Source organism: Neopsephotus bourkii, unplaced genomic scaffold, assembly GCF_033783945.1.
Source record: "Neopsephotus bourkii isolate Nb327-2 ecotype Australia unplaced genomic scaffold, CSIRO-AGI_Nbou_v1 NB_272, whole genome shotgun sequence".
NCBI classification, from domain to species: domain Eukaryota; kingdom Metazoa; phylum Chordata; class Aves; order Psittaciformes; family Psittacidae; genus Neopsephotus; species Neopsephotus bourkii.
In genome coordinates, this window is record NW_026900781.1 from 3967684 (window position 1) to 3991457 (window position 23774).

At 37.6% G+C, this 23774-nt stretch overlaps 1 protein-coding gene across 2 annotated transcripts in view; it reads right to left on the minus strand.

The window, feature by feature from the left end:
* Positions 1-816: 816 nt before the first annotated feature.
* CDKAL1 (CDK5 regulatory subunit associated protein 1 like 1) overlaps positions 817-23774 on the minus strand; it is a 393962-nt gene continuing 371004 nt past the window's right edge. For both annotated transcript variants that reach the window (XM_061346396.1, XM_061346397.1), the window contains one exon: positions 817-1735. In XM_061346396.1, the coding sequence (XP_061202380.1) occupies positions 1529-1735 (207 nt within the window). In that variant the 3' untranslated portion in view covers positions 817-1528. The remainder of the gene's footprint in view (positions 1736-23774) is intronic.

Below are 23774 nucleotides of genomic sequence, written 5' to 3' on the forward strand. Positions count from 1 at the left end.
TTTTCTTCACTGTTGCTGGTATGCAGCTATGTTTTGGATTTGTGACAAAACTCATGTTGATAACACAGGGATGTTTAGTTACTGCTGAGCAGTGCTTACACAGTCAAGGCCTTTTCTGCTCCTCACACCACCCCACCAGCGAGTAGGCTGGGGGAGCACAGGAAGCTGGAAGGAGACACAGCCGAGGCAGCTGACCCCAGCTGACCAAAGGGATATCCCACACCATATGGCATCATGTCACCAATAAAAGCTGGGGGGAAAACAGGAGGAGGGACACACACACTCAGAGTTATGGTACCTTCCCAAGTAACTGTTACATGTGATGGAGCCCTGCTTTCTTGGAGATGGCTGAACATCTGCCTGTGGATGGGAAATAGCGAATTAATTCTTTGCTTTGCCTTGCCTGTGTGCACAGACTTTGCTTTATCTATTAAACTGTCGTTACTCAACCCATGAGTTTCCTCACTTTTAACTTTCTGATTCTCTCCCTCATCCCACCAGAGGGAAGTGAGAGAGTGGTTTCATGTTAGCTGCCTACCAGGGTTAAACCACAATAGCCATGTAGACAGCTCAGCAACAATGCACGAACGAATGAACAATATCATGCAGTCAGCTGCGAGAAGAGCTGGACAAAGAGTCCAGTTCCTGGCTGACCAGCACAATCTGAAGATGTGTGGAGATTCTGTCATGACAAAAATGGCTTGAAGAAAGTAATTAGAAATTTTCAGTGTGTAAAATGTAACCTCCTCACTAACAGAGCAGTATTGTCTCATACACAGCACAATGCAATGCACAGCCAATACAAGACTCGTGTAGTTCTCTGAGCATTATACTAAATCTATACAGTATTAAATCCATCTTTTAACAGATCTCTACCACCAGAACTCTGTATTTCCATTCAATGATAAAAAAGCAGTATCTTTAAAACTATTTCTAAGTAAAAAATAATCCTCATTCTATTAACACAGCATAGTAACTCATTGTGAATTTGAGAGAGGCAAAAGAGCAGGGCAAAAATTCTTTCAGACATGACAGCAAAATAAACAGCAACAAATGACAAACTTTAATGGCCCAGCAGTTTGATTCTAATGTAAAAAGACACATATCAAACCGTAACACTGCACTAAGCAAAATCTTTAAGAAAGCTTTAAATGTTCTGCCCATAAAAGATCACCAATATCACTCAACAGAAATATTTCTCATAAACTACATGCAATTTTACCTGCTACAGCAGTTATGAGTAAGCAATGCAAACATTGCATCATTTTAGAAAAAAAGGAAGAAAGATGCAACAAACTGTTCTGCCAAACAAGGATCTCAAATTTTAGCAAGAGAGGTCTCCCTAGAGTTTATTAATCTTCTTTCCTACAAATGACAGGAAAGGCATAGGATGAGTACAAATTATTGCTCAATTTAAAATAGCTTTTTTAACAAGAAAAAAAAGAAAGAAAAGGAATTGTTGGTAAAAATGTTTCCTTTGAAGATTTTAAACAGCAGTTTTATTGTTTTCATAAAAGCCTCATTCAGGTCACAGTTCTGTTTTCATTCCACCATAGTAAAACATAACAAGGGCTGCCAGTAGAGCCAGGCTGACAGACAGGATCTTCAGTCCACCTCCTTCTTGTTGCCACGGGAGCTGCAAAGCCATCCATGAGCTGAGTGGTGTTTTCATTGGGATCTCAGCAGAAGGGTGAGCTTTCCAGTTTGTTCCATTCTGTGATGCATGTCTGAACTCCTGTGAAGAAATGCATGTATTAAGATTGCAACTGCGTCAGGTATTTCTGACTGTACATACCAAATACAATCTCCTCTTTATACTGAGGTTCAAATAAATGTTCCTTTTCAAGATAAGCAACAATTCAACTATCATTGCATCATCATTAGGTCATCAGCTTTTATACAGAAATCTTCCCAATGCCATCCAAAGTCAGTCTTTCTAATGAAATTACCTGACAAATCAAGGAAGCTGTTAGCAACAGAAACAAATCTCAAGACCTCAATGCCATCAGAGAGTTGTTTGATGATTAATTTTTTTTTTTCCTGCTATCTCACTACTCTCCCATTTTTGGCTTCTTCAAAAGAAATGTCTAGCCAGTGATAAAGGGGACCACAACACAACAATCCTTTGCACAGCAGGGCTCTTCTAAAGTCAATCATCGTCTCCTGGTATGCCAGCTCAGTGGTGCTTGAAAATCCTCCCACAGGGTTTTTCCTTTCCTCTGACCCTCAGGAGGCAGCTGTGCTAAAACACTCACCTTCCATTCAGCATATTGAATCTGAGTTCCCTGCTGTGCCTGCTATTACCATTCTCAACCTGACTGCAAGCACAAAGATCCCCCAGAATATGAGGACTTTTAACTGAAGCACAAGTTACAGATGTTGAATCACTATTTCAGCAGAAAATCCAAGTGGAAATAATAAGGAACTCTTCTCTCCTGCAGCCTTGTTCGGTTCAGCATTGTAGATATTCAAAGGTAAAAACATCTATTAAAACTGTAATCTGATGACATCTGCAAGAGGTGTTAAGTGGTAAAGGTGTAAGTAAACACAGGTGTAATGATCTTGCATCACAACATTCAGTATTTCTGTTCATTATTCTTTTCTCCTCTCTCTATTTCAATAATCCCTTAGGAATTCAACTGAGCTCAGATGGATTTTTAATTGGTCTGAAATTTTCCAGTTATAAATGGCTTTTGGTTAATCCATTTTCCTCCACGCCCCCCCCCCACCCCCCCCAACCCACTGCACATTTTGTATAAAAATAAGTCAGAGACCCAGAAAGTACCCATCTGGATAATCTTATGTTTCTAAGCAGCTGAAGCAGGGTCCCATGAAAATACAGTCCAGATGCCCAACTCCTTCTTTCACCAAATGTATTTCTGGGCAAACTCAAAGAAATATCAAAGCTCCAAGGAAGGTGCCTGTCCATGAAAGTGTGACAGCACAATTCAAACTGTCTGTAACTACCTCCTGTTTTGCATTTCATAAATCAGCTCCATTATAGTAATTGTAGAAGGAAAATAATGATTACTATTTGTTTAGGTAAGTAAGCATCAAAGGGACAAATGACAGCCTGGTGTAAGTGCTATTCTAACATCTGAGGTATTGTTCATTTACAGCACAATTAACACAGGCAAAGGGTTACTGAACAAGTGACCTATGAAATAAAGATGACTTCTTATATATACTGCACCTAGAAGACCATCAACCTGGTAAACAGAGGAAAGGAAGCAGGTAAGCAAACTGGAGTGTAGCTCTCCACAGTTAAAGGTACAATAACAACACTACTCCATATTTCAGTCTTGTACAGAATATGTTAGCTTCATCAAAAGCTACAAAGCTGCTTCATATTATGGAGTTATTAATTACAATCAATTTCTAAGCCATATGAAATTTAAGTAACTGGCTGCAGTTATTTTACTCCTCAAAGTCAAAGCTGATTAACCTTTGCCTGCAGAATAAACTGGAAACTGTACAGTATATTAAGGGGGTTTTATATATTAATAAAAACTCATTTGTAATTTATCCATTCTAGACATTTATAAAGCCTTTTTTTTTTTTCTTTGCAGGTCTCACAATCTCAACCAATCTAATGCACATAATTTATGGTCATGACCATTTTTATATGTATCATTGGTACATTAACACTAAGGCTAAGGTGATCTAAAAGAATGGATAAGGATGTAAAAATACCAATACAACCAAAGACTGAGTTCTTCTGATACTTAGTTTTCACAGATTCATACCTAAAATTTGGCTGACCAGAACCACAAGATTCCCAACTCCTTATTAAACATTTCTACATAGCTTGATAATCAGTAAAGTCCTGAATATTTAGCTGTACGAGACTAGATGCTATCCCTTAGAAAACTGACAAAAAGGGCCAGTGCCTCACAAATGACTTTCTAACTTTCTCCTCAATGCTCCTTTAAATGCTTAGCCTCAGTTTCTATCTACCTGTTTCTGCTACACTGGGGACAGCCAGCAGAACACCCCAAACACAAGTCAGATGCTGTAAAAAGTTTTGAGGGACTTCCCCCTCCCAACATTAGTGTTTCATGCATTCACTCATGTTCCTGTGCCGTAGTTCTCAGTAGTGATTTCACTGGTGCTTCATTTGTTTTATAGTTTTTCTGGTTTCGTTTTCAAACACAAAATCAATAGTCTCATTTTGATCATGAATATCCTATACCTTTTTTTTGCTACCACATTGTTTTCTTAAACCTCTACTGCCACATGTGATGCATATGAACTAGGCAGTAGGGGAATGCCACTGGCCCCACAGCCAGTTGTCCCAGTGTTATTTCATTTGAGTAAGTCCACCTGTAAAGTTGTGAGGCCCATCTTCTACCTTACTTTATCATATTTCCCATAAATTAGGTGATCATACTGTTACACTAATTTTTAATATTCTTGCTGTAGATTATCTTTTATAGTATTTTACGAATAGTGAAACTTTACTGGCTTGGAGGCACGATTCTTGCAATTTCTCTATGTTTTCCTTTTCCTTCTAGCTTGTATTTTGAACTCGGACGCATTTGCTTCTATTGGTAGTCACATTTTCTAAATTGCTAAAAAATCTTTGATTTTCGCAGTATCCCAGATCATATAAAAGACTGTCAATTCAAACCAGAACTTTTGCTTTCATTAAATACTCCTCCTCCTCCTGCTCATGAAATACTACTCCTATTAACTTGCTAACCTGCATTCTTTACAAATTTTCTTATGGATTAAAGTGTTCTTATATGGACAAAAAGATCACAATTTGCAAACGAAAACGGCCCTTTTCTTTAAGAGGTACTTCACAGTATTGCTTAAACCACTATTGCATTACTGTTTAATAATGTCTGTCTATTCAGATGATCCTGCCAAAGACTTTTTCTCAAGAAAAACAATGAATACGTTTGTCTGATCCATGTTTTCTAAGAGCTGTTCTGTCATTTGCCCCCAAATTCTGCCCTGCAACACTGACACATGGGTGATACCACCGGCTTCCTTGAAATTTTCTGTCATTACTGTCACAGAAGACATATTTGTAAAAAAGGGTACATCTGGTTCCCTGCAAATGAAAAGCTCCTCTAGAAAATGGCAGTCTTTTGTGTCCCCTGCAATTCCTACAAGAGCTTTTACAACCAGCATAATCTCTCGGAGACACCTGCAGGTAGATGCCTCTTCCTAAGAGTCTATCGTGCAGCTCTGTAAGACATGCAACAAAACTCAGCAGGAAGAGGAAGAGCCCTGCGAAGCTGACCACACTCTTGTGCTCTCTGAAGCCTGAGCAGAGGGCTGAGTGGCCCCCACTGCAGTCTGGACAACAGTGTCTATAACATAATCAGTTCTTATTGATATAGACAACCTGTCTATAATATAATCAGTTCTTACTAACATAGAAATGTTGTATTACCAGCTGTGCTAGTGAAAAACACTGTATATATGGTTTTTCATTTGGGCAAAAAATCTTGTAGTGTCTGAGGAGCTAGTTTTCAGGTAAAGTATACAGTATATATTGTAGCACATATTGTATGCACAGAGGAAGAGGGGAGAGGATGAATTTACAGAAACTAAAACTAAAATGAAGCCTTCTAGGGTAGACAAAGCAAATTACAAGAGCTTCACTGGACTGTCTTATGAGCTTCAGAATTTGCAATACTGTAGAGCTATATTCCAAGATCCTCCCCTATACGTTTTTTCCCTAAAGCTTTCTACATACTGTGCCTTGGAAGAGCTATTCAACACACCTGCAGAAAATATCTTTCATGTTTTGTGGGGAGGGGAGTTCTCCACAGAAAATTAAGTTTATTAGAGCTCTTTTATGAACCTTTGGTGTAAAAAAACTGGGTGGAGGCAAAGATCGCATGTGTTGAACTAGCAGTTACACTGGTCCACTCCCTGTGCTCTCACTTCATACAAGTATTAATTCTGAAAGGTCCTTATTTGTATCTCTAGATAAAATACTGGCAGTGCATTCACTTTTCAAGGAAATCTTCAAGGCATTTCTGCAATATTCTGAGCTGATATAAATGGTGATATTTACTATACACTATTACTAGTCAGAGTGCAGCCATTTCTTAAGCTGAGCTCAGAAATTACACTTTCGTAGCTGCAAGACTGAGGAAAATTAGCATAATGATTCAGTTCAGTGGAATTTAGAACTAAATCCACAGCTTCATTTCCTAAAAAATACTTGGAGGAAATCCTAGAGTAAGGAAGTTTCCAGAAATCTGTGTTTATACCAATTTTTTATAAACTCTTTGGTAGACTTGTTTGTAAGGAGCACTGCTCTCACTAAGAAGGACTGCAATAAAGGAAAAGGTACCATAAGATTTAAACCTAGATACTATTAATCAAAATGAGGGGAGGAAGGGAAATTATCAAACTGAAATGCAAAGACAGACACTTTGAGGTATGCATCTTGTATTTCCATGGAGGCAGCCTTTCATCTTGTTTTGGCAGCCACAAAGTAAACATAAGACTTTGCTAATAAGGTGTAATATAAATTATTAAACCATCCAGCGAATGATCAAATGCATTTCAGATTATTTTTTGAATAATTCTGCCTTGACGACTGCCAGGAGTAATATATTTTGTGCGCTCTTGCACAGACCCATTGATTGCTGTCTTTCTGAAGCTGCAGTCCCAGACTTAAACCGCTGTGCATGAAAGAAATATATAATCACATCAAAACATAAGCTTTGGCATCTGTCGATCACAGCCTAGCTTTTTGTACATCTCACTTCATGTTAGTCAACAAAGACATGAGAGCAACTCTTTAGCTCTGAGCTGAGGTTTTAATGGATTCAAAAAATTTCTTACATGCAAATTTCTTTTATGGCTCAGGGGCACTTTTAGAGCTTGAAGTGCTAGCTAACTGCTGTGAAAAACTACTTGACTGAGCATATCTCAAGATAAATTAGACTTCTGAATTTTTTAGCCCAACCAAGTACATGTTACACACTTGTACTACTGGCTTTAAAGATACAGACTTTTATATAATCATGCACAACAAGTCTGTGTGACAAATTAAAAGAAAACATGTTAAAATATGCATTATATATCCTACTGCGGCATTTGAAACTCTGGGCTATTACACTTTGGAGGCATTTTTCAGATTTAAAAAACAAACAGTTACTGAAGGTCACATAGATTACACATCCAAAAAATATGTAAATTAAATTTTATTGAATAGATCCAGAAAATGCATTTAGTTCCGTAGGTATTAAGAGAGCTCATTTGATTTATTACATGTGAAATTCTACCAGCCTTCTGCAAATGTGGAATGCTGATCTTAGAGTAGAAAATAAATGGTGTACAAAATATTTTTTTCTAATGGAATTAACACAATAATTCCCATAAAAAGCATCCCTGCCACCATGTATTCCAGTGAAAGCACACAGTTACATTTTAAAGAGAAAATGCTGTCTACAAGCATGGTTGTGTCAGATGTTATCAGCTGTACACGATTCCTAGGAATTCACTGATTCCAAATGTGCAAGGAGTTTACTTACCCATTTTAAGAAAAGGGAAACATTGGAAAAATAAATAAAGCAGCCAGAAACTTTTGCAAACGAATTTCATAATGTTTCTTCTTTTTGTTTGCATATATACATATGTGTATGTGTGTGATACATGACTGTATGCTTTAATATGTGACAGAACTGAAGGATAAACATAGGCTTCTTATTAATTTCTCAATAAATGTTCTGAGTCTTAGCAATTATTATTATTCTTACTCTGTTAATCCCAAATCCTTATCACCCGAGTTATAGCAAGAAAATAAATTCATGAAAATATCTTGCAAATAGCTGTAATCAGTTACTAAAACTGTCTTACTGTCCATCATAGGATCCTAGGATAATTCAGACTGCATCTGGTCCATCCTTCTGCTCAAAGGGTCAGCTGTGGCCTAGTTTGCTCAGACATTTAATTGGTTGGGCTTTGAAAATCTCCAAGGATGGAGACTCCAGTGTCTTTCTGAGCCTTTGTTCCACTGCCCGACTGTCTTCATGGGAAAAATGTTTCTCTTCATAGCCAGTCTAAACCTCTCTATTCAACTTATGCCCACTGTCTTTTGTCCTCCCACATGAACCACTGTGAAGCAGTTGGCTTAGTCTTCTCAATAATATCCCCATAGACACTGGGGGGCTTCTCTTACAGTCTCCTCTCCAGACTTGAAGAAGCCTGGTTCCTCCACCTCTTAGGCCAAGTGCTCCAGCCCCTCACCATCTCTGTGACCCTATGTGATCTTGTTCCAGTTACCAATTCTTAATTTACTACAAATGACCCAGTCAAGTCAGGTCAGCAATGCTCCTAACAGCTCCTAAATACAAACATAAACCCTATTTAATAATGGGAGGACAGAAAGATTGATTGACCTTAAGCTTGGTTTCATCAGATCTGATAGTTTCTTCCAGGTCTGTCATCAACTTATGGAGAGTCTACTCCTGACCTACACAGCAAGTCAGCAAAATCTTTTTTCTTTCCCAGGAACACTTGAATAATCTGTCTGATTCCTTTGGGCGGATTAGAAAAAGCATCTTTCCCATTACTCAACTACCTCTCACCTTGATTACTCCTATCTGTACTTTTTTCCCCTATACTTCTCACTTGCATCATCTGACCATATGACCTCTCCTAATAAACAGAAGCAGAGATGCCAACAGGAACACACTTTGGAATGACATACTGTACCGTGACTTTCTGTCCGTGTCACACAGACCGAACTCTGGAACTTCTTCCCTCTACATTAAATTAAATTCAAACTTTAATATTCCTATGTAAGAGTATAAAAGAAAGAAATTCTTTCTCTGCAAGTTACTGTACCAGAACTTTCCACCACTACTGTAAGGCTCCATTGGTATTTTTCTTGGCAGACATCGCTCTGCTCTTTTCCATGTTCTTACCTATGGTTAGACCTATTTCTTTTCCTTATCTGAACAGTCTTTAAGGATTATGCCTCAACGAACCCTCAAAATTCACAATGCAGTTAAAAGGCAAACAGAAGGCTGAGTATCTGGGGTTTATTAAACTACTTCCTTTTTGATGTACACTTTGAGGAGGAGGGAAACAATCAGAAATCAACTAAGAAAAGAAACAAAAAGAAAAGAAACAACCAATTAAGAAAACATAAGCCAAAAATCCTTCCAAAATGTTTAAAACACAGTCTTGTGCCACTTTCCAGTATACTCATTTGTTTTAGCCCGTTTCCTTGTATTTACCTATACAAACTTCCAGGCAGGAGTTGACTCTTTTTTATGCATTTGTATTTTCTGCTGCTATTAACTTGGTAACTCAGTATTCTCCCCCTACAGAAATACTGCATTGTCAAAATAACCTGCCATCTGAGGTCAGAAGCAACATTTTGAAAAATAGAAGGTGTGATGTCTAGAGTCTGAGCTACCTCCTATTTTCTTTTGTAATGAGGTGTCTGGGGTGTCAATCATTATGCCAGAAACAAGTGACATGCAAGTGGTATTCCACAGGAGAACTGAGAGATCTTCTAAGCAGAAAAAGTGCGATTCAAAAGTTACAGTCTTCCAAGTAATGACTTGAAATGGAGAATGAACCTATGGACAGATTCAGGATGGGGATTTGTCACTATTTGTCTCCTTGTGCATAGCACAGTTTTATGACAGAGATGGTAGGTACTTGCTCTGAGCTCTTATCTGGTATTTTGTTGGTTAACCTACAAATCTGTTTCCTAGAGATCACCAGCACAGGCTTCATGGTTTTGAAAATATATTACAGTGAATTACAGGATGTACATTTACTTATAATAACACTAGATACCATCTTTCAGTGTGCATACCATGGACTATCTTACAAGATATCATTCCATACGATTCCAGCTTGCTCCTTCTTTAAACGATCATTAAGAACCTGAATGTGCACAAGTTCATGGGACCAGAGGAAATCCATCTGCAGGTCCTGAAGGAGCTGGCAAATGAAGATGTTAAGCCACTGTCCATCATATTTGAGAAATCATGGCTGACAGGTAAAATTCCTGATGACTGGAAAATGGCAATATAACCCCTATTTTTAAGAAGGGGAAAATGGAAGATGCAGGGAATTACAGACCAGTCAGTCTCACCTCTGTGCCTGGAAGCATCTTGGAGCAGATTCTCCTGGAAGGCATGCTAAGGCACATGAGAAACAACAAGGTGCTTGGTGACAGCCAGCATGGCTTCACTAAGGAGAAATCCTGCCTGACCAATTTGGTGGCTTTCTATGATGGGGCTACAGAACTGATGGACAGCGGTCGAGCAGTTGATGTCATCTACCTGGATTTGTGCAAAGCTTTTGACACTGTCCCGCATGACATCCTTGTCTCTAAACTGGAGAGACATCAATCTGGTAGATGGACCACTCGGTGGATAAAGAACTGGCTGGATGGCCGCACGCAAAGAGTTGTGGTCAATGGCTCAACGTCCAGCTGGAGACCAGTAATGAGTGGTGTCCCTCAGGGATCGGTGTGGGGACCAGTCTTGTTCAACATCACTGTCGGTGACATGGACCGTGGGATGGAGTGCGTCCTCAGCAAGTTTGCTGATGACACCAAGCTGTGTGGTTCGGTTGATACGTTGGAGGGAAGGAATGCCATCCAGAGGGACCTTGACACGCTTGTGAGGTCGGCTGATGCCAACCTCATGAGGTTTAACCATGCCAAGTGCAAGGTCCTACACCTGGGTCAGAGCAATCCCAGGCACAGCTACAGGTTGGGCACAGAAGAGATTCAGAGCAGCCCTGTGGAGAAGGACTTGGGGGTGTTGGTCGATGAGAAAATGAACATGAGCCGGCTTCAGTGTGCGCTTGCAGCCCAGAAAGCCAACGGTATCCTGGGCTGCATCAAAAGGAGCATGACCAGCAGGTCGAAGGAGGTGATCCTGCTCCTCTACTCTGCTCGTCAGACCTCACTTGGAGTACTGTGTGCAGTTCTGGTGTCCTCAGCATAAGAAGGACATGGAACTGTTGGAACAAGTCTAGAGGAGGTCCATGAGGATGATCAGGGGACTGGAGCACCTCCTGTATGAAGATCGGCTGAGAAAGCTGGGGCTGTTCAGGCTGGAGAAGAGAAGGCTGCGTGGAGACCTCAGAGCAGCCTTCTTATATTTGAAGGGGGGCTATAGGGATGCTGGTGATGGAGTCTTCATTAGGGGAAGTTTAGACCGGATATAAGGAGGAGATTCTTTACTGTGAGGGTGGTGAGGCACTGGAATGGCTTGCCCAGGGAAATTGTGTATGCTCCATCCCTGGTGTTGTTCAAGGCCAGGTTGGACAGAGCCTTGGGTGACATGGTTTAATGTGAGGTGTCCCTCCCCATGGCAGGGGGGTTAGAACTAGATGATCTTAAGGTCCTTTCCAACCCTAACTATTCTATGATTAAGATTATTTTTATATAAGTACTTTAAAGTTGTGTTTACAACACAATAATTTTCCCAGATTATTTTGTTGAATGATGAAAGAATGACAAAGTGCCAGCAGTATGTGAAGGTTCCAAGACTGTTCTATAGATGAGATTATTAAATGGAATATGAGATACTTCTTTTATAGGCCAAGATTTCAGAGACCATCACCTTTTTGCTTCCCTTTTAAATCTTGAAATAACAGTAACAATTATATGGAGGTCAACAGTAGCTACAGGCAAAGACAAAAGTTTTCCATCAGAAAGAATACCTCAGTAAAATAAATAGCTAGATCTGAAAACATATATTCAAGCCACAGGAACCACCAATATAATTGAATGATATTCTCCTACCAACAGTGAAATGAGTAATACTGCTTTTACATGGAAGTGAACTCTCTGAATACACATTAAAATACTACCTTTAAGAGGAATTCTATACTCCCAAATGGTAGAAGGCATAAAATACTAAAAGCCTTTCTAACCCCTGTTATTCACAATGAAAACTGTAACAAATATATCAAGGGACATTCTCTCTCAAAATCAGGAAAAAGCTTTAAAAGATTTTTCATACTGAGCGAAGTAGAATGAACACATACATGTACATGCTCTTGGGAAAGTCCTGCCCCTATATCTTAGAGTTTGTCTTAATCCTGAATCTATGGTGTTTTCATTTATTTCTACAGAGCCAAGCATTACAAATGAATGTTCCAGGGGAACTTCAACATCCTATTATACAATAATCACACAGACAAACAATACAGCAACATCATTACACTCTAACATTAATCATAAACATGGTATAAAATGAGTTTTTTAAATATTTAGGAGTGATACTATGTTCCAGATTTTCAAATTCCTTACCAGTATGTAGGAATCTATGTCTCCCTCATTTTACAGGTAAAGAGACAAAGAAAAATTAAAGTGTTTCCAGTGCCTTAATTAATGCATGCCAGCAATTGGGGCTCTATAATTCCTGTCTCAGATTCCAGTTGGCACCAGACACCAACATAGCCTCTAATTTTTTTCTTTCTGTTAAGTTTAAGTTTTAAATACATTTTCTTAAAGCTAGGCAATGCCTGAATATGTACGTTCCTAAGAATGCCTTGCATTTTCACAGCCTTTTCTACCCAGTATTAAAGAGTTCCTGGCACTGTAGATGTTCACCAACTGCAGCTGGAATCAGACCTTGGCAAAAAGGAGCATTTCATGCAGGCTTGACATTTAGCACTTAATAAAATGTGACTTATCTCGACCAACTTTGTGGGTTCAGTGATAATACAAAGGTTTTCTTTTCATATTGTCATGGCCTTTTTCCTTTAAGTATCCTTAGTTGTTTCAGGAGGTCTCCCACAGTGCTAGTTAGCATACTTTTGAGCACCTAAGGGAGTGTCTTGAAATCTGAGTCTCCTTTTTAATTTCACACTCAGTCAAGTTCAACTGCAGTTTAATGGAGAACTCTCTCATGGAAACATCAAGCAATGGTTACTTTCTGTGATTAGCAAGCCTAACCGCTCTAACATAATCTCCGTATCCCCAGTCTTTACAAATGACTCGTCAGCCCTTCTCCACAATAAAGATTACATGAGAAAAACGTTTCTTGGCTTGCTATGTATTTTATGCTAGATAATCATGATAGCACCCTGGTGCTCTAAGACATCAAAGAACAGTAACTATCCAATCTACAGGCTGTAATGAATATCTACCCTCAGGAGTGCACTGGTATCATTCAGGGGGTGGTCCGACTAGACAACCAACTTTTGTGTCTTTAAAGGACTGAAGTGCATAAACACAAACCTGCATCCTATCATGCTCAAATACTGGTAATTTGATTCTCAGCTGAGACCTTAGTCTTCTCCCACAAAGTTTTTACGTGGTGTGCTCTATCAGGTTGTGTCTAAGAATTCCTAGGGTTAGCTCATGAAAAGAAAATTAGTTCCTTTGGAAATAACCAGGAAGTAATAAGTTCTAATTTCCTTTTTTTAATTTGAGACTTCATACCCTGGACTTAAATTCTCTTATATGCTGAACAGTCACCACTGCAACTTAAACATGCTACAGAATTTTAATAATGTTAAGTATCTAGTTCCAAGCATTTTAAACTGGCCACTATCAGATCTGTTCACTAGACTAACCTTCTAGTAGATGCTTTGAATATGTGTCTTGTCTTCATCTCCAAAATGGGAAGACAGAAGCTTCATTTCAGGAGGATAATGTACACATAAAATTATTACTATTTCTGAAGCACTCAGAAAATTAGTCATGGCGTTCATAGGAAAGATTAGAAAGAAATTAGTACTTCCCTTGAGCATGAAGTTTAAACAGCATGTAGCAAATAACAGTACTATTACACAACAAACAATGAACAGGAAAAATATCTAAAAGCAGCTTATGAAATTGGATGTTAGGAAAAATTTCTTCACCAAACAGGTTTTCAAGCACTGGAACAGACTGCCCAGGGAAGTGGTTGAGTCACCATCCCTGGAAGTATTTAAAAGATGTGCTGACGTTATCACTTGGGGACATGGCTTAGTGGTGTACTTGGCAGTGCTAAGTTAACAGTTTGACTTAATGATCTTAAAGGTCTTTTCCAACCTAAATGATTCTATGAATTGATTCTAAATGAATAGTCTCAGCTCTGTGCACAGAAGGAAACAGATCTGTGAGTTTATGTATGTGAAAATAGTGCATAAGCATGTAATTAAAGGCTGAAACATAATACAGTTGGCATTTACGTAGGAAAGAGGAACTGAAATTCTAAATCTTTTTTTTTTTTAAGTTCAGAGGACTTCACTTTACATTCCAAATAATCTGTGTACATATGTATGTGACAAATATCATTCTTAGTTTCTTCTTGTTATCACATACTATAGGCCTTCAGTGCCATTCCAGTGCTATACTTTATTTAGAAGAGGATACTGGTCTGTAGGACACAACCCATAATATATTAATACTGCTTTCTTTGGTGGTTTTGTTGTTGTTGTTTTGGGGGGCTTTATTATTTTTTCTCTAGGTGAACACAGTAGTGGTAGGCCCTGTCCTTCTAAGAGAAGGAAAAGGGTAGGGTTGTATGACAGATTCACAATCTTTGAAAAGAATTTCAATCACCTCTACTTCTCTGAAATCTGTAAAATCTTTCCTAAAAAAAGGTAATACTAAAATATACTGCTTTCCTAAAAAGAATTTAAGAAAATCTGAGATAAACACAAATAAAACAGATGTCTTGAAAATGGCAAACATATAAAAGGTGTCTATAGGGGTGAGAAACACAAACCCACAGGATAACAACTGTGGGGCTTAATCTAGTCTTTAACAAATTGATCAGTCTGGATTTTAAAATGCTTCATGTCTCCACATTAAAGCTTAACAGAATTTTTTTATCACACAAGATACTCTCCCAAGTGTAACTCTAATTCATTCATTTCCAGCTATCAAGAGCTCCACATCTGGCTTTCCCCTGTGGTTCCGTGACAAAATCTGATTATGCTACAGAATCTTAAGCACTCCTCACTGAAAAAATAATGAACTAATGCTTCTTTGGACAGAGATACATACTGAATAGCTGAAAGAGGAAAATAATTCCTGTCATTCTAAGCACTAGTTCTATTATTTTATCAAATTAAAGTTCTTGTATTTAGAAAAAAAAACCTATCTGTGTCAGAAATGGATATTCACAGACATCCTTTTTGTATTATAATTGTTATCTGCACTTATCAGAGATTTTGTATGTGAGAATTGCAAAATAGTTTCCATACGGATAAGATAAAGCACAGACAGTCTGACTGAAACAACTTAAAATCACATTTGAAATCATGTCAAAACAAGGACGAGATTTAATAAAAACTCCTCCAGTCCTGATAACAAGACACTTTCTTGAGGACCAGAAATCCATCTGGTCAATATTATGCATAGGTAGCTTTTGTAGCTATGTGATGTTTTGGCAAAAAAGAGCTTACAGTTTCTTCACAAAAATTTCCAAGTCACCCCAATCCAAAATAGAGCATTTGTTCAAGTTCTACCACAGAATATGTGTGTATATGTATATATACACATACACACATATATATATACCTATGAAGAAGAACCTATCAGTTTGAAAGCTAACATTTAGTGAATGATTTTCTCATATAATACTGTTTCAAGGACCCCATGGTTATACTAAGACCAAAGAAAAAAGATATTAATTTCCATGGGGCTTTTGCTTTTTATTTTGCATCTGACATCTGGTCACCAGCCAGTCAGGTTTCAATCTTTTCACTATTTTTCAATCACACATCCATCTTCTGTTGTAGTACATAGGTTGCCAAACCTTTTTGAGAAGCCACATGAGCCTACTATGAGCCTTACACTACCATGTCTTGCCAATCACAGAAACAGGCATAAATTCAACTTGTGATTAACAGCTATTAGCTCTCCTTCTCCACGCATCATGTATGTTCCAACGTCTATGGCGTTGACCTGGCAGCCACTGGAAAAGAGGGTACTGGACAGTACCTAGTGAGGCAAGTGAACTCTTCTGGCTGTTGCAGGCTGTCCCACACCAGAGGGACTAGTATAAAGACAACATGCTCGTGTCTGTGAAGAGGGATTCTTTTCAGGCCAAGTCTCACAGAAGAGTGTTTCTACCAATAAGGCCAGGTAAAAAGGCGAAGTGAAAAGTGTCAGAGAAGACACTGATAGCACAGAAACACCAACTTTCATTACAGCATTTGTTGACTTACATTGGGCCAGAAGCAAGAAAATAACTGTTTTCTTATGGAATAATGAACTACTTAGGTCAAAATGGTTTGCCTTAAGGCCCTTTATTATTCTGCATGGTTGTCATCACCTAGAACAACTATAAATGCGTATTTCTTTTAAGAAATGTTTATCAGAGAAATTTTTTTAAGTTTATATTTTTATTTTACAAATGATTTGTCAGCCCTTCTCTGCAATAAAGTGAGAAAAATCCACATTATTTCTTGCATTTCTTGATGGCTTTGATAGCCATGTATCTCATCTTTGATTTTGACTTTACACCAGTGTATCCTAATTAAAAATGGCTTCATGATAGCACTTGTGTGACCTCAGCAATTAAAAGGTGAAGCATCACTGAAGTACACATCTTTCTCACCATAATTCCAAACTCTCAGGTTTTTATAGCATCTAGGATGGAAGAAATTTGACCTAGTTTTCCCAAGATCATAATTTCATTATTACACCAAATATTAACCACTGGTTGGGGTCCTGACTCCAGTAAAAGAAATGAAAGTAAATATTCTGAAATTTTAACATCCTGTGGGCTTGAGTTTCAAACACAGGTAAACTGTGCTTGAAGCCCTCTGACTCTTTTGGAACCTCAAAACGTGAACTGCTTCTGAGACACACCTGTGAATCTGCTTTGAGCAAACCTCCAGTGAAAACAAAGAACAAGGTTTGGAATCTGTTCTGAGTAAAAAGAAAGGTGTAATACCTAACGGACTATGCAAACAGATGTAGAGCTAATTTTACTTTATTGGGAATGTATATGGAATTTGGGCTATCTACGCTAATCATATCACATCACCACAACCTCTCATGCTATACTGATCAGATCTTCCAGTGCAATATTCCTCCTTCCCAGTGCTAGATCAGACAATTACACCAAATCCAGTTGTATTTTCTAGATTTTAGCTAGTGTAAGTGACTTAGCCTGGCACTGGAATAAGTCAGTAGAAAAACTTTCTGCAACTTTGGGAAAAGGTCTAACATCTGATATAATAAGAGGTGGGGGAATCCTTCAAGTAATTCAAATACAAACTGATAAGTAGTCAGATGAAGGTTATCAAGATCAGTGTACTGTACACTAACCACGCGTAAAGCTGTCTTCGAACAGCTTTAATGAAGTGCTTAAATAATTAGTTACTTTTCTAAATGTTTCTTTTATTTAATTATCTTTGATAAAGCCCACAGGAACAGCTTGCTTTGGAACTTGTTATAAATCAGAACTGAACTTAAAGTCATATAAATTTAAGTCAGGTCTCATGAAAAACTTCATATGCCAAGTTTCTTAGAGGTAGAACATGAACTTTTAAAGCAATTATTCCTTTTGTAGTTTGAGAGGATTCCCTTAAAAAACCCAAACAATGACTTAGATTGGAGAAAGACTGTAGTAGGAGGGCAAGGGTTTATTTCTGTTGTTTGGTCCAATAAATCTGCAACAACATACTTTAACGGCTACTGGCATGATCAAGACTTTGATCTGATTACATGACAAAGGATCTAGCGTAAATGTTAAACTTGATATGGAGTACAGGCTGTCTAAATAGTTATTGTATAATGCCTTTGAAGAAGCATTCGTTTATTAAGCTTGCTTAGATACTACAACTTTCTGTCTTTAAGGATATTGTGATTTTAGTATATCCAACAGGGGCACAGTAAGTTCTTTGGATAATCTAGTGCAGTTAGGAGTATGTCCTTGGTAAACTTCACTTAAGGCTCTGAATTTCACACCCAGTTCACTGAAGTATGGCATTTGGATATTTTAAGATATGTCTTCTCCAGTGAAGCCACCAAATACCACTTCATTCTTATTACTCAACTGTAATTTAATTTCAGTTAACAATATAGCCACTGTAAATATGGCTTTGAATTTTTATTATATGGACATCTTCATACACAAAATATAACTGAATACTGATAAAAGCTTAAAAATAGTTTCTTTCTTATACTGAAAAGCCTATTCCTCTTATTACATTTGACACCACATAAAAATCTTTAATCTAACGTTACTGACAAGTATATTAAAACCAAACATAAATCACTGTCCAAATATAAAAATCTGAGTGGGAAAGTATGATTATGAATGGATCTTGATATTCTACTATGGCTTGTGAATAACCCTAATATTGCTGGTTCAATTCAACACTGTTTTAATAGATTTTTCAGAAATAAAAAAATGCTATATTTATATATAGCTTAGTAAATTCTCATTATCATAAGGATAACCAACAAGAACAGAAGGGCTGATATTTAGTCTATTACAGAACCATTAATTTACTGAGAATCTAATAAAATTTTAGAACATGCAATAATATTAAGGGATACAGAACACCCTAATTTGCCTTTTACATGGTTTATGTTTTTTGAAATGAGATACATTTTTTAAACATTTTAAAGTTAGAAAGTAGCTTAATCTTATGCCTGTAATTTTTATTTGCCTTCAACACATCTCAAAGCCAATGAACCTTCTTCCTTCAATGGTTTTGGCAAGAAATATGTTTCTAAGAGGTAGAAGTTCAACATTCCAATACCTTGCATGAATAAAATCAAACCTCCTACTGACCTCTCATTTGGAGACAGGGAAAGCTATACACCCTTCTAAACCTCTGTTTCCCCTCATGAGCTTCACATGCCTTTTTCATGCTGTGCTGCTCAAGTATTCATGTAGAAAGACTACTACAATTACAGCTTCGACAGACGAGGAAAGGTAGAAAAATCATTTATCCAAGACATAAATAACTTATGACTATGTGTTTGCTTGCAGAGAAAGCAGGAGAGGAAAGGAATGTAGAGAGCAATACTGCCTACGTGAGCTTTTTAGTTATCTAAAGAGTAGTAATAAAAAGGAATGACTAAATACTACAAGCAAAGCTACAATGTATACATGGGCTGAATATCCTTCACCTACCTTTGCGTTAAACTCTGCTGGAGAGGTATGAAAGACAAACCTATAATGACTTTTGCTGGCACAATAAGTTGGAAATTGACAACCTCCAAAACTACAGAAAAAAATGAGAAAAGTTGTGGCTGTTGCATTTTTTTCCCCTGAAAGCCAATTAAAATTTAGTCAATTTATAACATGATACATTAAATAATAAAGCCTTACTAAAACCAAATGCCTTTTGATTCTTTCCAAAGAGTCCATTTGTTAAAGTTTTGATTGAAAAGAAAAAAAATACTTTAAAAGGAATTCCTAAATATGACAGGGAGCATCAAGTAGTAAGTATTACCATGGCTACACACTTCCAATTTATCCCTATGCCAAGGGAGAACAGAACCCACCCACCCATCCCACAGTGCAGTATCAGCAGGTCAAGTACTAGAAAAAATACACAAAAATGGCAGAACTATTTTAGCACTTGGAGTTTTACCTCTGAAGGCAGGAGGGGTAGAACATTTCTGTTTAACCGTCTCTTATTCTCCACAAAATGACTTACAGTTGAATCATCCCATTTCTATTTCCATTTGCTGCATGCATTGCACAGGATTAAGATAATTATGTAATTTAAAGTGATTACACAGTGACATTCAGCCAAATAACACTGTCTGTTGAGGAAATTAAAAAGTAAATAAACTAAAGTTCAGATCTTTTCACCTGAAATGGACTTAAGAGAACATTTGTTTAAAAGGTGCTATGTAATATGTGTTGTTTCAGCTGAGCTTTGATCTCTGTAGTTGAAATTCAGCCCTGCCAGAGGGATGGGCAGAAAGACAACATACCCATTAAATTAAAACCCTCAGGATAAAACTATCTGGTGAAGGTCTTATGCTGGCTCTTCAGTTTGCTGCTTTAAATCATCTCTATGTATTTTAACATCTCTATGTAGTGTAGATAAATGCTTTGGATCAATTAACTACCTTTATTCCAGGTTGCTAGTCATCAAATGATTGTTGGCTAAATCAAAATGTTCATATAATTACAGAAGGCTGGAAACAAGCTTAAGAGGTCACCAGGCCCACACCATGACACATGATGGATGGTGGATGACCCACATCTCAAGCATTTCTCACAGGTATTTGCTAAGCATGTTCCTAAAGACCAGCACTGATCAAAATTCCCCAACCACTACATGTGACCCAATCCAGTGAAGAATCTATTCTGCCCATAGGAAAGAATTCACCCTGAATTTCAGATTCTAAGCTGAGAAATGCTGGGCTTTCAAGTAGAAGAAAAATTCAAATCAATTCAAATCCCCAGACAGACAAATCCAACACAGTGTACAGATTATGTGTAGATCATTAAAATCAGCATACAAGGAACAGCACATTACATGTTTTTGTCTTTTTTTTTTCAGGGAAAAATGAGACTTTTAAAGGACCTTTAAAAAAAATATCAATAGCTGGCATTGAGCTCCACTCTTAGAAAGGATATTTTTCTTTTCTTATGCTAACTTTACAATGCCCTTAGTGAAATAACTGAAGAAAACATAAGAAAAAAATATTAATTAAGAAGGATTTAACACCATCTTTTATGACCTCTATTTACAACCAGCAGGGAACAGGAGTAATACATTAAATAAAACAGATTAATAAATGCAAAAGCACTAACTACTTGCATGCCTCACATGACTATCAGTTGTTTCAGAGAAAAAGGGAGAGAGAGCTACTGAACCAACAAAAGGTATGTTCCTAAGCATTCAAGAGCACAGAATGCACTAAATAGTGCACCATATTTTCAAGATATATTACCTGAAAGCTATTTTACATGGAAAATGTTCTTTTTTTTTTCTTGGCAGCATGTTTATCTTAAATAGAAACTTCCTGCATATTTCTCAAATTGCCCCTTGTTGGACATTGTAATACAAAGATCCCTTTGCAAAGTACCTTTCCAAGAGAGGTAAAAGGTGTGTTTTACTTTACTTTATCTTCTTTGGAAATGCCAGCCTTTCATTAACATATCTCAAACTTTCTATAGTTTCTGTAATTTTATGAAAGATTCCTCTCCTCGCACCTCTATGCCATTTTTGATCCAAAATTTGCTTCCTCATTCTCTTTTTTATTTTTTTCCCCTAAATCTCTGATCTGTAGCTCCTGTTCAGGAACCAACTTTTCTACCACTTTGAAACTCCAGCATATGTAAAAACTGTGCTTAATAATCACTTTGGTTTTATGCACATCTTCCACATTTCCTTCCAAGTTCTTGAAGGAAGTTTCCAACACACAGATCTCAATTCTGCTATCATTTCTTTCATTTCTGTTCCAGCAGAATATACTTTCTTCCCCCTTCTCCATTTTACTTTGCTTGCAAGTGAAGCACCCTTTCTACCTGAGATCAGAGAGTTTCCCTCAAGCTATGCTTTGTTGATTATTTTTTCTGGCAGGCTATAAAGACGTGTTTGATATATGCATCTTTCCTGTTTCCTAACATCAGAAAAAAGGCTGGGCCATGTTCAGAGGTCATCTTTCACTCATGTAACTAGAAAATACTTGTTGCTAACTGGGCGACCAGGAACATAAAGCTTCCTGTGTAGTATCCTGAATTACACTGCCACAATAACCTACTGCAAAAGAAAAAAAAAGAAGGCAGGGTGGGGATTAAAAAGGGCACAAGCAGACTGACCAAGCAATTGCTTGATAACTCAAAATCAGTGCCTCACTCCTCATTTCCTCAGAAGGTCCTAATGTCCTGAACAGCTATTAGCTTAACAGGCCAACTGTGGATATTACCATGGCTTAGGAGCCATAGAGATGTGCACCAAGATCCCAGACTCACAAAGGAGATATTGCAAATGGGGAACATCAGCAGGAGTTATTTGCGGGGGAAGCATTAGACATGAAGAATGCTATCACATAAACCAACAGAAAACAGATAACAAATATGTGCCTGTATTTATTTTAAAAGAAAGTCAGTCATAGATGCATTACAGAAACAGGAATTGTGAACAAAAAAATAATAATGACTATATAAATAGCCTGTTATTTCTTTTTCTTGACTTAATTTTCCATCTGATTAAAATTTCCCACCAAAAGCCCTCAGACTTACAGGGCTTTGATTCTGGCAATGCATTACAATTCTGGCAGGTAGCCAGCCTTTTATTTTTATTGCCTAGTCCTTTGGTCTCTTCTTCGTGTATTTCTCATCTTGCAATATTTTTTCCCCCTAGTCACACAGCATATGTAAACAACAGGAATTATTTTTGGATTACAAAACCTACTCTATTTCCATTTCTAACAAGAGATCATATTCTTGCAGATTCTTTCTTTTTTTTCAGCAATTAGGTTTGGGCAAACATTTTTCTGTAAACAGGACATATTTATTAGGTATTATACTTTACGCTGCTGGGAAACTGTCACGATCCCTAAACAGGGTTAAAATGAATAAAAATTAAAATATTAAATTACATTCTGACCATTAACATGCACTGCTGACTTCTCAAAAATGTTTATTATCCAGTGACAATGTACTCGGTAATACATGTGTTGCAAACCCACTTCCAGGATCTCAAAGACTAGTTTAACAGAGTGCTTAAGAACACGGCAGACATACTAAACTGCTTTACTGAATTTCAAAATGCTGAAGTGACAAGAGCATGATAAAAAAAGATATGCTAGAAATATCCTGAATTAATTCTATCAGTATTTGTCTCATCCTCATTTGGCACAGATATACAACGTGTGAATATTTTATTGAGTATGTAGATTGTTCTTTGTGTGGTATTTTGCATTCCCTCTTTCCCAGCCCAATCTGCTGATTCCAGTTGGTGACCTGCTTCTTGTATTTCTTTGGATGAATTTGTTGCCCCAATCATGCCATCAAAAGGGTTAAAAAAAGAAAAAAAACACATTAAGGCCTACAATTGTTCCTTCAGGCACACCACGTTGTTTCTGATGGCCCCTCTGAACTTGTCAGAAAAAACTACTGAGGGGCATATAGTAGCTGAGAAAGAGCTCTGGTCCTTTTGAGGTATTCCTCATCACAGCATCTACAGAAATTTCTTCTTGCTTAGGATGGGTTTGTGGCTTGCTTTGACATCTTCACATTGTGGTGCTCTCAATTTTTTATTTTTTTTTAAGTCATATAATTAGTTTCCTCAAAAACTGTAGTTTTTGAAAGCTTTCACTCTTTCTCTGATCATTCCCCATTACAGAGAAGTACAGCTGTGATGCTTTTTGAAACATCTTTCATTGTGTCCTATGCAAGCTGATGAAAACACTGTTAATGATAGCAAGCAATGCCCAGGATAGACTACAGAATTAGCATCTTCTTAACTGCTGCAGACTGTCTACAACCACATTACAGCTCTGACTCAGCAGTCTATTCCTCTTCTTCATAGTACTTGCACAACATGCTGGACTGTAATGTGTGCACTGCAGCCCCTGTAATATACATGGTCATGAGAAAAGAACCAAATGCTTGGTTGAATGGGAATGGACTGAAGCATGTGTTTTACTGCAGTACAGCCCATTATCCCATTCCTTTGATCTAGATTACATCTATCTACATTTAAATTCATGTATTTCTCTTAACTAGCCCTCATTATGAACCAGCAAACATAAACAAGAGGAAGTTGTATTACTGACCATGTGAGACCAGAAGTCCCTTAGAAACTTCACGGGCAATTCAGACAGCTTGCTACATACAGGATGCTGGTTGCTGCGCTGAAAGAGCTTCTCCCCAAGGGATGTCCAACAGAAA